The sequence below is a fragment of the Cladophialophora psammophila genome, assembly GCF_000585535.1.
Source record: "Cladophialophora psammophila CBS 110553 chromosome Unknown aczJe-supercont1.24, whole genome shotgun sequence".
Classification (NCBI taxonomy): Eukaryota; Fungi; Ascomycota; class Eurotiomycetes; order Chaetothyriales; family Herpotrichiellaceae; genus Cladophialophora; species Cladophialophora psammophila.
Genome location: NW_006912945.1, coordinates 34,635 through 51,606, shown reverse-complemented (window position 1 = coordinate 51,606; position 16,972 = coordinate 34,635). Strand labels below are relative to the sequence as shown.

General features: G+C 52.2%; 6 protein-coding genes across 6 annotated transcripts; 1 reads left to right on the top strand and 5 right to left on the bottom strand.

The window, feature by feature from the left end:
• Positions 1 to 691: 691 nt before the first annotated feature.
• A1O5_11137 (adenosinetriphosphatase) lies at positions 692 to 5,712 on the bottom strand (the record flags this gene model as incomplete). The annotated part of the gene is made up of 2 exons (XM_007751710.1): positions 692 to 5,601; positions 5,655 to 5,712. The coding sequence occupies 2 exons, from the start codon at positions 5,710 to 5,712 to the stop codon at positions 692 to 694; spliced, it is 4,968 nt and encodes a 1,655-aa protein (XP_007749900.1).
• A 534-nt stretch (positions 5,713 to 6,246) lies between these two features.
• Positions 6,247 to 6,868, top strand: A1O5_11136 (uncharacterized protein; the record flags this gene model as incomplete). Its single annotated transcript, XM_007751709.1, has 3 exons — positions 6,247 to 6,411; positions 6,467 to 6,778; positions 6,833 to 6,868. 3 exons carry the CDS (start codon positions 6,247 to 6,249, stop codon positions 6,866 to 6,868), a joined length of 513 nt encoding a protein of 170 aa, XP_007749899.1.
• A 736-nt stretch (positions 6,869 to 7,604) lies between these two features.
• Positions 7,605 to 8,453, bottom strand: A1O5_11135 (uncharacterized protein; the record flags this gene model as incomplete). Its single annotated transcript, XM_007751708.1, has 1 exon — positions 7,605 to 8,453. The coding sequence occupies one exon, from the start codon at positions 8,451 to 8,453 to the stop codon at positions 7,605 to 7,607; it is 849 nt and encodes a 282-aa protein (XP_007749898.1).
• Positions 8,454 to 9,327: 874 nt separating this feature from the next.
• Positions 9,328 to 11,022, bottom strand: A1O5_11134 (uncharacterized protein; the record flags this gene model as incomplete). Its single annotated transcript, XM_007751707.1, has 3 exons — positions 9,328 to 9,358; positions 9,453 to 10,110; positions 10,158 to 11,022. 3 exons carry the CDS (start codon positions 11,020 to 11,022, stop codon positions 9,328 to 9,330), a joined length of 1,554 nt encoding a protein of 517 aa, XP_007749897.1.
• Positions 11,023 to 11,592: 570 nt separating this feature from the next.
• A1O5_11133 (uncharacterized protein) lies at positions 11,593 to 14,016 on the bottom strand (the record flags this gene model as incomplete). The annotated part of the gene is made up of 1 exon (XM_007751706.1): positions 11,593 to 14,016. The coding sequence occupies one exon, from the start codon at positions 14,014 to 14,016 to the stop codon at positions 11,593 to 11,595; it is 2,424 nt and encodes an 807-aa protein (XP_007749896.1).
• Positions 14,017 to 15,619: 1,603 nt separating this feature from the next.
• On the bottom strand, positions 15,620 to 16,180 carry A1O5_11132 (uncharacterized protein; the record flags this gene model as incomplete). The annotated part of the gene is made up of 1 exon (XM_007751705.1): positions 15,620 to 16,180. One exon carries the CDS (start codon positions 16,178 to 16,180, stop codon positions 15,620 to 15,622), a length of 561 nt encoding a protein of 186 aa, XP_007749895.1.
• Positions 16,181 to 16,972: the final 792 nt, after the last annotated feature.

Below are 16,972 nucleotides of genomic sequence, written 5' to 3'. Positions count from 1 at the left end.
GGAGTTCACACAACCTCGCGCGCATGAGATGCTTTATCCACTGGCCACTAGCTAAGATAGCGAGGTAGACAGGGACCCCGTGAAGTCGAAACATCTGTGATGTACATATAATTATCACACACGTGGACACCTAGTCAAGAATTAAATGACCGCCTGGAGTCAAACCACCTCCAGGCCCGACCAGCTCCACGATTCTATCCCCGTCCAAGCACGGTGAGCTACACATTGAAGATCTAAGAGGCCTAAGTATCTTACAGGATCCATCTCGTTCATCCTCCGGGGGTGAAAAATCTCATTCATCATGTGGAAATGGAACCAAAGCGAAATACTTAGTTCATGTAACAAAAAGATAGGGGAAAAGGCAAAGAAAAGGACCCCATTCATCGCACAAGGACAAAACACGCAATTGGGAGTGAATCGCTTTTTTGTTACATTCGTTCTTCTCAAGCTGCTCGACTTCTCCAACGAGGGCGCGCACCCGTGCGTGCAAGCACCAAAGTCCGTGCCTGGTGATGCGTGCCTGGGTCTGTCGCTCCCAAAAAACCGAATTTTTCCGGCTGAAACTGTTCTTACATGTCGGCGGCAATCAATTTATACACTCATTCACAGGACCGTTGCTGAACAATTCCGGTCATCTTCTCTCAACAACTTCCAAAGTGACGATCGCAGCTTTCGCTGGGCGCAAAATCAATCATCTCACCCTCCTAACGCGGTGTTCGTCCCGCCCTCTTCTCCCTTTCTTTCCTTTCTTTGAGTCTTTACCCGGTCCAAGCGGGATATCTTTCATAAGATACCTTTGTAATTGAATGAGGTACTCGTCGATATGATGGATCCTCTCTTCTTCGTCCTGTGGCTGGGTAATGGCTGTGTCGGTGGCTCCAAATGGCTCGCCCGGCACAACACCAGATGCAGGTGTACTTCTTGCGTCGCCTGTCTGAGTTCTCGGCGTGGCACTAGCCCTCCCATCCTCAAAATCACCCTCGTCGGCATGCTGCAATTCTCTAGCCGCGACCTTGGCCGCTACGCGATCCTCTTGATCTTCGGCTTGCTCCAGCTCCTTGATACTACTGTTTTCGTTACCCAAGACACGGTCCATCGCCTTCCCAGCCTCATCCTCCTCGGCATTCTCATCAAGCATGTCCCGATACGTCATCCTATTCATGTAGTCCGTGGTGAAGTCGCCCTCCTGGATGACCACATCATCGAGCATTTGCTTTTGGTTGGCTTTTCGAAGGATGTTCGACTCAATGGTATGCTCGGAGACGAAGCGGTAAATGTGGACGTCTCGTGTTTGACCAATGCGGTGCGCCCGGTCAGTGCATTGCTTGTCCATGGCAGGATTCCAATCAAGGTCGTAGAAGATAACGGTGTCTGCTCCGGTTAAGTTGATGCCGAGTCCACCGGAACGGGAAGAAAGGATGAAGCACAAGATGCGCGTGTCGTTGTTGAACCTCTCGGTGAGTATTTGTCGTTGCTCAATTTTCGTGGCGCCGTCGAGTCGCAAGTATCGATGGCCGTGAATGTTGAGGAACTGTTCAAGGATATCGAGAACTTTGGTCATTTGCGTGAAGATCAGTGCGCGGTGGCTGCCGGCTTGGAGTTGGCGGAGTAATTTGTCTAGTCTTTGCAGTTTGCCACAGTCGTATTGAAGGAGGCGTTTGTCAGGAAACGCGATGGAGAGCTTCATGCGGGCGAGGTGGAATGGATCGTCCTCGTCATCCCTCTTCAAGGTTGATTCTGCTGCTTCTCGTATCGCTTGGGCTCCGGCTTCTGTTACAGTCCTGGCGTAGAGATCTGTGGCCACAACAGCGGGAGTGACACATGCGTATTTGTCAACGAAGGGTTGCATCTGGCCAGACCTTGACTGAACAGAATGTATAAGATTCAAGGACCGCATTGGCTGGTCTTCATCCCATAATCTGCTCAACACCCTCCGCGGTGACAGTTTCGACAGTCTCTCATAAGTTGTATTTATGGTCAACTGGTCAATCAGTCCACATCCGTAAATTGGATGCTGATGGTGCTTGTAGGCTTCGTAATACATCGTACGGTCCAACTCCTGAAGCCGCGCTCTCCGACCAACATTCTCAAGGGATCCGAGTACACCGCGCCGAGTCTCGCCGCGCCACGAGGTGGCATTATCATTATGGATACTATTGCGGGAGGACGACAAGACCCGTCGGGATTGAGCCTCCCTCAAGTCCCTGAGTTGGTTGTATGCATGTCGTTTAGTAGTCTCGATTACCTCAATCATTGACAGCCGCTCTTCCGAGATGGGTACCAGCCGTAAGAAGTCGAGGTCTAGATTGTTCGAGGCGTCCAACATAAGTCTCCGACGCACCAAAAAATCCTTAATCTCGAAGTCAGCTGCTGCAGATTTGTGCATGGCGAAAGACGTATTAATCGGTCGTGTTTCAAAAAGGTCAGGGTGATTGCAAACTTTACGCAGCTGCATCAGGGCATTGATGATCGATAAATAGTTGCCGGAAGCCAGCGTTTCCTTCGTCTGCGCTCTCGACATGAAGCCGTCGTATAATTGTCGCTGACGTTTGGATAGACGACACATCTCAACGTGTTCATATTTGGCTGGCATCTGTTTCTCCACGTCCGCTTTTAGGCGACGGAGGAGGAAAGGTCGGATGACTTTGTGGAGTTTCGCAACCTGTTCTCGATCTTCCTCGTCTAGAGCCTGACGACCGTGTTCCAAGATCGACTCCACGGGCCTCTTGAACCATTCCGACCATTCTTTTAACCCTGCGAACGCGTCGTCCTCGCCTTCATTTTCTTGACCATAGTGGAGAAAGAACAGAAGGGACCAAAGTTCAGTTAAATTGTTCTGCAGGGGAGTTCCTGTCAGGAGGAGCCGGGCTCTGGTGTTAAACGTCATCATGGTTTGCCATCGTTCTGAGCGAAAATTTTTGATGTTGTGAGCCTCATCCAGAATCATGTAATGCCACTTTCTTCTCTTGAAAGAGTTTGCATCTTGCAAGACCAATTGGTACGACGTGATACAGACGTTGAAGCTGTCATCCGCCATCCAGCCTCTCCTCTTTTGCTTCCGTTCTTCAAGGTTGCCATAGTATGTCAGAACCTTGAATCCAGGCAAGAACTTTTTGAACTCCATTTCCCAGTTCAGCATAACACTTGTCGGTACCACGATGAGATGCGGACCCCAGACTTCGTAAACTTCAGCAAGGTGGGCCAGAAGCGCAATGCTCTGAATAGTTTTGCCGAGACCCATCTCATCGGCGAGTATCCCACTCCTTCCATGGGCATATAAATCCGCAAGCCAGTCCAACCCTTCATGCTGATATTCACGAAGAGTACCTCGCAGCAACGAGGGAACAGGCGTCTTGATGACCGATTTTGCTTCCGAAGGTGTGACAGGCGGCACAGAGCCTGTACGAACATCGATGGAAGAGAGAGACCCAGGCTCGGAGAATTTCGTCGTGGTCGTATGAGGAGAGGGATGGGAGCTATGCTCCTGGCTTCCAGGATCTTCAGAAGGAAGTCGGGCAATCTGAGAGTGGATGAGTGGTGTTGCATCTCGCAATCCAGCGTTGTCGGTTTCCTGAGCTGTTGGAGCCTCCAACTGTACACTGTGTTCGCTAGTGGCTTCAGCTTTCAGTTTCTCCTGACCATTTTGTACGGGCGTTCGGTCCGCTTCAGAGGGTTCTGCTTTTGGTATCGGCACATCTTCTAGGACTTGTACAAGGAGATTGTTGCGGCTTTCGGACTCTTCTTTCTTCGATGCATCCATTTCATCGGCTTCAAGCGTCATGTCCACGATCTGTTTCTTTGAGAACAACATTGAGAGGAGGCCGCCACCTGTCTCATCCTCCTCGCTTTCTCCCTCCTCGCCCTCATCCTCATCACCACTTCCCGATGTGTCAAACTCGGAATCCATTTCAGTCTCAGGATCTGACTCTGCATCAGGCTGATCCAGACTTTCTTCATCTTCCGCTTTGCCATCAGAGAACGGCCCTTCATGGGCGATCGGCAAGTCTGGTAGGTTACCATACTTCTTTTTCAATTCTTCAATTGACATCTGGGCGTCGTGGTCCCCGTCGTCTGGTTCTGACTCTGTTTCTGTTTCGCTCTCTGACATCTGCTCGCTATTTTCAGACTCCGATTCGGTGGTCTCGTTGGACGAAAGATCTGTTTCACTATCCATCATAGAGTCATCCTGCTCAGCAAGTCGAGTGAGCATTTGATCCGTTCGATCCAGGACTCGAGCAAGGTGCCCCTTCATCTTTGCCTGCTGCTGTTCTTCGTATTCCTTCTGTCGGATGGCGTTGACTTCTTGCCGGACCGCAGCCCAGAGTTTGTCGATATCTTTGACCACTGTCCGATAGATTGCCACACAGGCCTCTCGTTTCTCTTGCTCGATTTCTTCCGCAGTCTTGACCTTATTGCGCTTCTGCTTCTTTTCAACGTATCGTTTTGCCTCATGCGCTAGTATTTCAGCCTTCCTCTTATGCTCTCTATGCTCTGCTCTTAAGAGATTCCTGAAGTGGCATACGTGGGCTAAGAGGTGATCACGATGGGCGTATTGTCTCCCTGGTTCATCTTGCTTATCGGGCAACGCATCGACGAATTTATTATGGAGCGATCCTCGCTTTTGGGCATCTTTCACTCTTTGCCTGGCCACGGCCTCCTTCTCAACTTGATCACGTGTCAGAGTTTCTTCTCCTGTCCTCGGTTCGGTCTCATCCTTCTCCAAGAATTCTTCAAAGGATGCGTACTTCTTCGGTAGAGGTACATTGGCTGGACTAGCAACGGAGGGTGGGGGTAGTCGCACCCGAAAGGTAACTTTGCGCAGAGTCACCGGAGGAGTCGACCCTCTGGAGGAGAGTCCGCTAGATGTATCCAGATTGTCGTCATCACTCTCTTGCTCAATCTTCACTATGCCGTTTGTCTGCGGTTTGTCTCCATATGCAACGCTGAGCCGTGGCGGGGTGGTCTGAGGGCGGTGAGCCGCACTGGCACGATGACGAGGAGATTTTGGCTGAGTCGAATGTGGATGGGTTGAGGTGATAACCGTGTCTCTGTGAGCACTGGTACGATGACGAGGAGATTTTGGTTGAGTCAAATGAGGATGCTTTGAGATGAGAATCGTGTCCCTGAGATGCCTCTGCGAGGCTTCGGCCTTGCGGTGGTGTTGCGACTGGGATACATCGTGACCCTTTGAGGGAGGAACAGGACCCCGCTTAACAGTCACCGGCGGAGATACGTGCGCTTCAATCTTAGACTTACGAGCGGACACGTTATAAACAGGCTTTGCATGTTTTTGACGCTCCTCCTTGGCCTTGTCAAAAGCGGCGCGTGTCTGCCTCTTGTTGGATTGCGGCTGCAGGTCGAGGGGCACTATGTTTGTTCTCCCGGACTTTCGACGACCATCCTGGATGAAGGACGCCGGACCTTCTGCAACGACTCGCTTCCACGGAGGAGAGATGAGACGAGGAGATGATTTATGGTCAGTGCCTGCGACTTTCCGCCGCTTCGCGGGGGGCCCATCGTGGCCGTCATGAGGATCGACGGAGGATCTGACGGGGCTTTCTTGATTGCGGATAGGCGACGTGGATCTCTTATTGAGCAAGTCTAAAAGATATTCAGTCAACTGATGTGAGGTCGAGTTTAGTGAAGGAGCTTACCTTGATGTTGGGTGTTGGAGTCTGATTGAAAGTCGCCGGTCGGAGAAGGAATCGGCATCTGGCGCGGTCACTGCAGCTGCGCCTGGCATGGCAGAATCGAGATTCGTAGAAAAACGACAAAATGACGACGGGTATGCTCCACGGGCAGGGCGCTAGATTGGGTGAATCGCAGGTCAAATTGTAGCACCGACCGAGAAGAGTGGCCTCGCGCAGTCTGCGGCGTCCTGGGACAAAGTTGGGCTGTTGGCGAGCGATTGAAGTTGGAGGCAAACCGTGAAAATATCGAGTTGGGAAGAAAGTGAGCGCAGGGGGGGGGGAGAGAACAGGCGAGTTTAGGGTGCAGGCTGCGCAGGCTGGTGACCACCCGCCGAGCGCCTCGCCGCCCATGTTGTCCTGTGGAAAAGAAGTGCCTAGACACTGGCAAGCTCCTGCCTAGACCAATCACTGCCCGCCATTCATCATCCATCTTCAAGCATTCCTCGTCTCTCACTCCACACCCACACGTCAACTCTTCACAGCCCGCGATCTGAATGACCTGACTTCTCACTGCACCTCTCCCTGTCCGGCTCACTGGAGCCTCCTAGATATGAAGATGCTATCCCGACGTGCCTTGACCTTGGCCGCAACCTCGGCGCGATCTCTTGCCCGAACCCGTCCTCAATCTCAAATCCAACCTCGATTCCGCATCCCTCGAGCCCAGTTCTCGGTCGCAAGATGTCTGAAGGCTGCTGGAGAAGAGATAGACGATCCTGAAATGGTACATTGATCTGCAGTTACAGCTTCAAGAAGGATGCTAATCTTGACGTTGAAAGAACAACAACTACATCAACCCACCTCGAATCAAGCGACAACATCGTGACCCCTATGCCAACTGGGATGACAAGCAAGAACGGCGCAACTTCGGCGAGCCCGTCCACGAAGACAATGACGTTCTCGGCATCTTCGCTCTGGAGGATTATACATTCATGTCCACCGCTCGGGGCCTCTTGCTGTGGGCCGGCTTCATCACCTGCGTGCTGGGGGTATATTATGGCGTCTCATACACATATCCCGGCAAACCGAGTGCCCCAAGAGAACTTGAAGGAGGACTATTTGAGGAGCTTGGAGGTCCAGGCGCCGTTAGGGTGAGCATACGTTTTGCTATTGCGACCTCTTCATGCAGCTAATCAATGTCATAGGCACATATGGCCGGGGACCCGGTTGACGAGGAATAAATCAGCGGCGGTCTCAAAGCAAAATTCCTAGATATCTAGAGACATTAAGCTGAACCAAAATTGATCGCCGTGAGAGCTCTGAGCAATAAAAGCGCAATTGACTGTCTCTCTCGCGATGGATCCATTGGCGGGGATTGATGAATGATACTCCCGCACCGAACACTACTAGTTCAGACCGCGCACTCGTCTGTGGAAAGGGGTGTACATAGCTCACACATGTGGTTTTTACAGTGAATTTCATTCTTGTCCCAGTGAGAGTCAAGGTCCAGAGAGACGACGTATATCGGGTTCGCACCTTGCGTGTATCTATCCAAAAGTCTTGCATTCTCGAAGACAGCTCCATTGTGAGGAATGGATCTAGGCACCTCATGCAGCGGCTCCCTCCAAAAGAAACATCAAAAGGGATATACATAGGGAATCCAAGTAACGAGGGGTCTAACCGCGCTGTCCCGTGTCCAAACCGCATGTGCCTGTATCTCTCTCTGCAGGTATATGTGGTTGGAGTGTTGCTTTCGCGCGCCAACAGCCACAGCATCGATTGAGGAGAATGGAGAAACGAGTCTTGAAATAAACCTACTCCCTCTCTGTGCCACTGGGCGTCAGAGTAGAAATCTCGATTCCCGAGGGGCCCGCTGCCTGCTCTGCTCGATGGACGTCTGGCGTGTCTGTTCCAGTCTGATAATGTGTCGACCAGTCTCTCTCTTCTCTGTATGTGTCCGTCCGTCCGTCCGTCCGTCTAGGCTACCATCCACATACCCCAGCCCACAATCACGAGCATGACCCAATAACCACTCAACTCGACGACCATGCGGACACTGGCACTGACCTGGGACGGATCGCTCGGATCAGTGCCACCGTCGGCGGTGGTGCCGTTCGCCAGGCTGCCGTTGATATATGTGCTGGTTGAGCCGTTGCTGAAGGTGACGGTCCTCACCGTACTGGTGTTGACGGGCGCGACGGGTGTCGAGCTCCCGTTGGTGACCACCTGGGTCAAAAAGGTCGAGTTGTCGTTGGGATCGCAGCCGCACACCTGGTACTGTTGGCACAGGCACGTCACGTTCGAGGTGCGGTTTCTCCCGTCGGGGTCAGTCCAGTGGTACGGAAAGCCATATGGATACCCCCACACGCTGCCGTAGAGCCACAGGCCTGGGAAGAAGGCCAGCGCGCCCGCGCCGATAAAGAACGGCGCAACGCCCAGCGTCGGCGAGCGCTTGCCGGCAGTGAATGGAACCACCGCGCCGCCCGTGTATCTGCCCCCGTATGCCTTGGGTGTCCCCGAACCGTCACGCGTGCGGCCGCCGACATTGGATGCGGGAGAGAAGGAGTACGGCACTCCGTTTGGTCTTGTGGAAGAGCCTCCTGAAGAACTTCCAGAACCTGTGCGCCCGCCGCTGGAACTCCCAGAGGAGCCGCTGCTTCCTCCACCGCCTTTGCCACCGCCGCCACCTTTGCGCTTCTCGAGGTAATTGAAGGGGTCGAGGGGAAGGGCGTCGCGCAGCGAGAGATCGGTGGAGGGAGACAGGGGCGGCGCGGAAGCGACGAACGAGGTGACGCAGAAGAGGAGCGTTATCTGGAGGAACTTCATGGTTGCTTGCGCTGGTTGGACCAGTTTCTTCTCGTGACAAAGATGTCAAGATGGGACCGGTATATTAGGGCAGGGTCAACCCTTCGGTACCGTGCCGGCGAGTACAGGGGTATGTAGTTTGATTATATGGTAGCAAACGCGCCAGGCGCAGTTCAAACAAAGGACTCGAGTGAAGAACGATGCGCTCTTTAGGTCCCAAGTTATAAGTTTGACAACAAAGAAGCAGGGGCGGAGGCGACTTACACAGCCCTGCCCAAGTTGCACCTCTACAACAAACCGGGAACGGAGTGGTGAATCATCAGATTTCTCCATCCCCAGGACCGACTGCGCATCTGGTTGTAGATCCGAAAACGCATTGGCTCGGGGCATCGCCTCGCCACAATGCCAAGGGGACTATCTGCAAGCTACCTCATAGTACGTGGTAGCACAGGTAGCTACGTCAAAACGTGTCAGGAGGCAGTGCCCCAGACCCCCTAAACTCCAAGTGATTCGGCATGGGCTTCCCACACCTATCTCTTGGACGTATTGGCGTATTCACCATTCCATGCACGTGAATGAGCCAGAGTCAACCTGGTCAGCCTGGCATCACGCTTCTGCTGCTAAGCCTATGAAGGCTGCGGAATAAGACGAAGGTCGAAAGCTTAATGGCGATTCTAGAAACTGTCTGGACGGACACGGCTAGTCCAACTTAGCATCAATGTTTATAAACCCTGACATCTTCAGGAGAGCTCGCCGCACAGTCGCCCGAAGTCTCGGTTGGGCAATGAGGAATGCATGTTGGCGTCCTGCCGGGCGAATTCTCCGATGCCTCGCTTCATTCCATCACCGCTCTCTTTTTGTAGTGGTACATTGTTTGAGAACGCCTTACCCTCGTTCACGTCAGATCCCGACGAGTCGCTTCGTACCTATAGTTATGCACAGTCAGCAAAGGATGGCAAGCAAATATTCACGTTTTGGACTTTTGAAGGCATTCTGAGAACGGCGAACATGTTCACATACCTCTTGCCTCTGAAAGCCCACACTCCCCAGTTCCCACAGCTAATGTCCTGAGGATCAAGATCATTCAAGTCCCATCTCAGAGACCGGAATCTGTTCTCTCCAGGTTCCATCAGCAGATCGACTTCGCCTGCACATTTCTCCATGACCCATTGCCAATCGCGCGTCATGTCCCATTCCGTGTACCCCGTACATATCACGGGAATTTTGGTCTCAAGCAGTCGAGGCAAGGTGGCTTCCCATTCGAGTGAAGACGCGGGGTGACCTAAGCCAGGGTGAAACAACATGAAGCAATCAAAATACGGGTCGTAAGGATAGAACACATTTGCTTCATGCAGGGTGTGGAAATAGTCCACGTAGGTGGTGATTTTCATCTTGGGCGATACACGGTCTTCGACAATGGCACCAAATGGATTCTGAGGTGTCCTCTCGGGCAGAGGATATTCTGCGTCTCGGTTCATCATTGACTCGGGGCCAATGAAAATGAGATGAATCAGTGAGAGGGGGAAAAGGTACGACAGCTGCGTCCACACCTCACGGGGGAGAGATGACTCGGCTCGTGCACCTAGGACAAATATCCGGACTGGAGGACTTGACAGCCTTAGACCTTTGATATCTTTGCCTTGACCCGTTTTAGGCGGATGCAATGTATACCGTAGTGCTATTGGTGTCAGTCTAGGGCAGTGCTTGGACGAAAATGCGACTCACCTGACAAACTCTTCAATCCCTCTGCAGTTAGCCGCCCGCCAGTCCTGATGTTGTATGGACTCAGTTCATGCAAGACACTCCCGATCGTCAGAGGATATGTCAATAATTTCGTGACTTGTCGCATGCTCCTCTCGTCATTTACTGCTTCATATTGCCGCGTGTAGAGATAGGTGTCCCAATTGGTCATATTGACCAAAGCTTCATCCATCTGAGGTCCGGGATACTCAAACTCAGGGAACCATCTTCCCGATCTCAGATCATGGTCGTCCTCGTTGATTTGTCTCAGTGTATCGCATATCTCTAAGTGTGCCTCAAAGTCATCCGCCCAGTGTTCCTCGGAGCAGTATGTCGCTATGCCGCAATCTGGGCACTCAAACGCAACGTGAGCTGGAGGTTCCGTGCTCACTCCCTCGATTTTCCTCGCTTCCGGATCGTGGGGCGAAATCGGTACCCGCGTCTGTTGATGCACGGGGTGTGGGCATAACGCATGCTGTCTCATAAAACGTGCCCTTTGCCGGATCTCGGGGATTGGTGATCTGGAGAAGGGATGGAAGAGATTGCCGGGTCTCAGGACCACTCGGCCATGGGCACGCCACTCGCCATAATCAGTAGGGGGAATATTGTGTCGCTCGAAGTTATCAGGTTCTTCCGCAGGGGCGGTAGCAGTAGACACAGGCCGGGATGAACCTTTAGAGCTTCGGATCTGCTCAGCTCTCGATTGATTTCGCGGTGGGTGCATCAACGAGCTGCTGGAGGTGAAGCTGCGACGGCCGGGGATCTGCTGGACGAATCTAGTATTCGGCCGCTGTCGAGCTACACCTGAGAGTGCTCTTGCACATCTCAAGCAGGTGAACAGGCCTTCCATTGACTGCGAAAAGGGAGGCAAGCGTGAAACCAACTGGATCAGATGCATCAACTGCGCGATTCAATACAGAAGAACGAGCTGCGGTCGCTGTCACCAGATCCTCGCCAAGAGCTTTGCTAAATTTACTGGCGAGCTAACTTCGACCCCCTTTTTGGAATATGTGATGCCGCCCTATGCACCGAACAAGCCACTTGGCCCAGCAGGCCTGCACCAACATGCGCCTAGTGACGCCGCTTTTACAACTCAGTCCCTCACGCAAACCTGCTGCTGGGACTGACGATCATGGAACGCAAAACAACATCCCACACTATAACATGTTGATCCAGTAAGTAGAACTGAGTGCAGCTGAGTGTCTGTTCACCAATTCTGGGTCCAGAATCCTCATCATACCATCCCTGGTTTAGGCACTCTCTCCCTTGTGGGATATAAATAACGCTCATTAATATGCCATGGCTGCGACCGTAGAAATTCCAGGCAGTCTGCTCGAAACGCTCACTAGCAATTCACAATCTCGTCGAGTCCATCCCCCCCCCTCAAATGCTCCCAATGCTAAGAACACAGCAGCAAGGCTCATGAAGTCCCAGGCCTCTTCTTCCACACGACCGCAACTTTCACCAACACCCTCCCAGTCTTTAATCTTCCCGCGCCTGGAAGCCCGACTCTCTCAAATGCGCCCATCAACCCGGCGAACATCCAATTTTTGTCCATATTCTCATCCAACACATTATCCCCCGGATACAGCGCCTGTTTCTCCATCTTCTCGGGCAGTTTTGCTGTCAAACTGCTCTCGGCGCTCGCATCTGGATCCCACGCTTTGTGAATGAACACCGGCGTCACTCTTTTCGCGTCGTCATTAAAATCTGCGGGATTAGGGTCGGAGAGAAATTCGAGGCCTGCAATACGGCCGGCCCCCGGGCGGTAGTAGACATGGACACGATTGATCGAGGAGGCGCTGAGGTTGCGGTCCTCGATCTGCTTCCAACGCGCTCCTGTGGGTTTAGACCCGACGTACATGTTGGCGAACATTGTGGCTCGTTCTTCCGCGCTAGATTTCTTGACCCCTGTGGACTCCTCGGCTTCGACTGATTTGGTGCTGCGGTGGAAGAGGGACTTTTTGTTTGTGTACCCGAATCCGATACCGCTGATGGCGTTGTGACTGTCTTTCACACGGCGGCTGTGATACCACCCGGCTGCAAAAGGTTGCACGGCAACTCGTTGAGGGACTTCCTCGTCATCGACGTCGAAATTGCCAATTGCAAAGTGTTCGTAACTTTTGTACTGGGACAAGGGCTCTCCAATTACATCCCAGCAGTAAGTCACCGGGTCGCTAGTTATATGCTCCATGCCTTGCAAGTCGGCCACCTCCTTGTCTCGCCATTCACTCCCGCTGTTGTCAAATTTGGGGATCGGGAGTATGCTTTGAATGACGCCTGGACAAATATACTTTGGAAGACTGTACACGTGCCGACCTTGGTGGTCGTGCTGGGTGATCGATCTCGCCGGGTCCACGACTAGTGCTGCGGCCTGTTCCTGAATGTAGATCATTGAAGAGCGACAGAGAAGCCTCATCATGCTTAGTTTCTGTGGATCTGGGTCCATGTTGGTGAGTTTGGGAGTCGGGTCTTTGATAATGACGTCGAGGTTCATGAGGGCCCGAGTCTTTTTGTCCGTCCATGCGTCTGGTGCTGGGTCATCTATCTCTGATGCTGTGAAGTCGATGGTATCCCGTCTTGTACCAACAACAACATCACCACTCTGCAGAGCAGCCTTCTGGCTGTTCATTTTAGCTTTGTCATCGTCCCGATTCCGGTAGTCCTGGGGGTCTTTGATCATTGCATTCAGCTTCTCGCACAAGTCTTGAAACGCCATGAAGTCTTCATACAGCGTGCTAGTATAAATGGCACAATGGTCGTAAGTCAGCGGTAAGGGTATGCGAGGACTCGCCAGTCGGTGGTCGTGGAAACTCTTCAGAGCCGTGTACGGTGTCAAGACAGCTCGAATCTTGGCTGGCTTGGCTGCGACCATTGAAGGAAAAGCATTCGCTATGAGGATCAGACTGTCCATTCCCCAGGGGAAGTCGTGATTCTTGATCTGGCCACCGCCTCGCCATTGAATCCGGATGGAAGTTGTTGCTTGCGAAAAGAGACGATTTCGTTCCTGTGTGGCGTCCATTTCACCTGAAGCTTGCACTGGTAGACCCATGGGGGTCAACTGCGCCGAAGCATGCACGGCTAATTGTCTGGAATTCTTCCGATCTTGTGACTTGATGCCTACCCAGGCATATATCTCACCCCCCTCGACGAAATCCGATATGAAACAGTCGCCATAAATTCGCGTAAACTCGACGCTCCTGGCATGCGCGTCCTTCATCTGGCTTGGCGCCTTCTCATCTCCAAGGGCTTCATTCAAGCCTGGAACTTCGTTAAACGACCATTCTTCCTTGCGATCATCAGCCTCGTTGACGACCTTAACATGAACAAGGAAATTGACGTCGTTCGTATTGAGATCATCTCGAGTTGCAAGACTGCTGCGAGCGTCGGCGCCTGGGCCTAAGCTGGTGGCTTTGATTGCAGCAGAAGCATTAAACCCCATGGCATTGTTCATTTCAACAATACTCTTGACCTGTTTTGAAGAAAAGGTCACCGTTTGGTTGTGCCGAGCATTCGGATCCAATTTGAGCAGATACGGCAGTTTCGGTTGCTGTGGTGTTTCGGCGCTGGTTCTCTTCAAGCTCTCGGTCAGTGTGGTAAGGATGTCATTCATGTCCAGACCCGGCTTTGGCGGTGGCGGTGGCGCTGCTTTTGACACCGAATCGCTCCTTGTATGCTCTGCCGTGATCGTGTCGGCCTCACTAATCGAGGCACTTGCACGCGCAGGGTTTTCTGGGAATTTGGTGATTGTGACAGCATTGTCGATTCGGACTTCTTGAATATAGGAATTGTACCCTTGGCCGCGCTTCATGCGCACATTGTAAAGAGGTCCGCTGTCATCCATTCTGATATTCTCGACGCTGTGTCAGTGAAGGATGAAAGAGCCCACGAGACATCGTGAGATGTAACGGATTTTTCAGGCAGCTCTCAGATGGACGGCCGATGCAAGTCTCCATCGGTTTTGACGTAAAACCGTTGCGCCCGCGAGCGATCTTCAACGGCCAGACCGTAGATGGTGGTCGAATTCCGTCAATCGAATCCGCTGCCCACACGATTTGACAAAGTACGTGCAGCTGGAATCGCCTAATCAGTCGACTGGCGACCGTGTTAGGCCACGCTAATGCATTGCGAAATTTAGGGAAGAGGCCCAGGAAAGAGGAGTTGCATGTGAGCAATAATGAACGCGACACCTTTCAGCTCGAGCGGAAGGGCCGGAGCCTATGAATCTGTCGACAGAGAGCCTGCGACGCCTTGCGATCTTCAGCTCCCACGAAGCTGAAGAATCACTCTGTTGTTGTGCTAGCCTAATGGTGTGGTGGGAGTGTTTTATTCGCGGGCACCACCGCACCGTTGCGGGGACTACTTGTTCAATTGACATGGACGGTCCGGGGACTTAGTCCCCTAGCGGGCGAGCGGTGGGCGAGTAAGAGACGCGAGTGATGCACTGATCTGGCGCGTAGGAGCCGAGAATGAAGCCAGGGTTGGCCAGGGGGGAAAGTCGCAATTATCACGTGATCGGCCAACCTTCCTCCAAGCACTAAGGCATGCCTTGTGAGCCTAGCTCGCTAGGTAATACTAGCAATACTAGGTACTCCAAACAAGGTACATCAGGATTGGGTGTCCTTGGGTGTCTTGTCTTTGCGTTTGACGCTGAACTCACATCCATATCAAGACCCCTACGCCCCATTATTCTGGATGATAACCTGTTTTATGTCTAGCCTAGGCATCCTTGTAGGTACATGGGCGAGAACGCCGGTGAAAGCAGAAACTGGCTATTGGGATATGGTGTATCGGGTCCTCGGCGCCTGGCCCGGCGTTTGCTTTGAAAGCACGACTTCTCGGGCCAGTGTATTCTATCAGGGCCTCCAGACCTCATAACTTGATCACGAAAATATGCAGGTCTTGCCCGAGCGAAGACTGTCCTGGTAACCTTTTGCTTGACAGGTCTCTATACCGGAGCAGGAACTGGCTGCATCTTCGTCAAAGTGGTACGTTATTCCCCTCCCAGTCTTGAGGTTCGTCGAGAGTCTTCATAGACGATGAGTCCCGTTTGCTCGCAGATGCGATGATGCGCGAGTCTTTCGCAGTTTCGAGGCTCAGAAGCGTTTCATTCCGGTCAGTGAGGTTGAAGAGCTGCCATTTATTTGTGTGCAAGTTAACACGACAAAAAGGGGCAGAGTCATACTGCTGTCAACTGATTATTGACTCGAATGGTCAGCGCATCGATGTGCGTATTTTGCACGTCCAGCCGTCGTCACAGCACGAGTGTGGAAGAGCTGCTGTGAAAATAAGAAGAGATTTCAGTCCCAGAGGTAAGCTATAGTAGTAGGACTACTAATGGTTACAACAATATTCTCCGCAAGACGATTTAAGTGCCGATTTGCAGCGAGTGATGTCGCGAGTCCACTCATTCTAGCCGACAACATTGAATACGCGCCTTTTGCGGCCTAGTGCAACATCATGTCCCATCCTGAATATCCTTTCCGCTTCTCAACTGAGGAAACATCTCGGCTGACCTCGCCGAGGCGGAAATTATGGTGTGAGTTGAATGAAGCGGCAGCACTGAGCAAGATGCAGTACGGATGTTGTGCCAAAGATCCGAGCCTCATTAAACAATCCTGGAAACGAGGCATCTGCTTATCCCCAGTCCAGCCAAGGCTTCGTGTCTGCCCAATTCGGACGTCATGGGTAATGTGGAGGCCAATAAAATGGACAAGGAATATAGAGCCATAGAATCCCCATCCTTTGCACTCGTAATGGGTTGGAATGATATCAAACGTTGTCGAGGAGCTATGGGAATAGTCAATATACTTTTTCAAGCCCATATAATTGACAAGAAACTCGTAGTTGTCTTTCTTCATGTCGAGCCGATAAGGATATCGTCCCCACGACCAATGGGACTCGGGCGAGCCTGACGAGGAGTTTGGAGTCGGGTTGTGACATTTCTCCGATCCAGTTTCTGATGCTGCAAGTGTCTCCTTGAGACTGGCTAAAGATATTCGAGCCATCATGCCCTCGAGAGTATACTCAGTCACATATACAAAATCATTGTCGCCATGAAAGTCCAATTCGGGGAGCTCTGCGCCGTTTCTGCCGTAGAAACTGGTGAGGGAGACAGGAGCGCAAAGCTCGTTGCATTTCCAGCAATCTTGGTTGCATCGATACCTTGGACCGTTTCGCTGGTGAATGGCTCCGCTTCCCAGGGGCTGTTGTCATATCAGATCGTCACGGCGTTTGGCCAACAGTCCCCATGGGCGAGGTAGTAGGCTAGCATGGCGACGACGTTGTGAATACGCGCAAATGTATCTCTTTGTGCTGTCTTACTGCCTGTGACTTGTCCCATGGAGAGAAAACTCGGCACAATGGCTCTCAACTTGGTGTCGATAACGATCTCCTCTCAATTCACAGGGGACGAGTGTGAAGAGGTGTTGCTTGACATTACTGCCGAAAGGCCCATGCTTTTTAGCCGAGCAGCGAAAGAACCGTCGAGAGATGCTACATGTGTTCCGCTCCATCAGCTCCTCAACAGCTCGCAGATCTAGCAGTCCGACCGACCTTTGTTCGCGCTCACTCATTAGCTAATTTTGCTCCTTCTCCTTCTTTCCTCATGAAACCAAATGCATCGAACACCCTCTAAGCGCGTTCCATTTCCAATCTTCCCCGGCGCACAGCAACCCAAGCTCTCGTCCCTCGAAGATACTATTATGTCTCGCAAAAAGGGCAGTTCCGTGGCATCAGTGATTGTTCTTGCTTGGCCCAGTCTTGAAGACTGAGGAGTGGTTTCCCATTCCCCCCCCCCC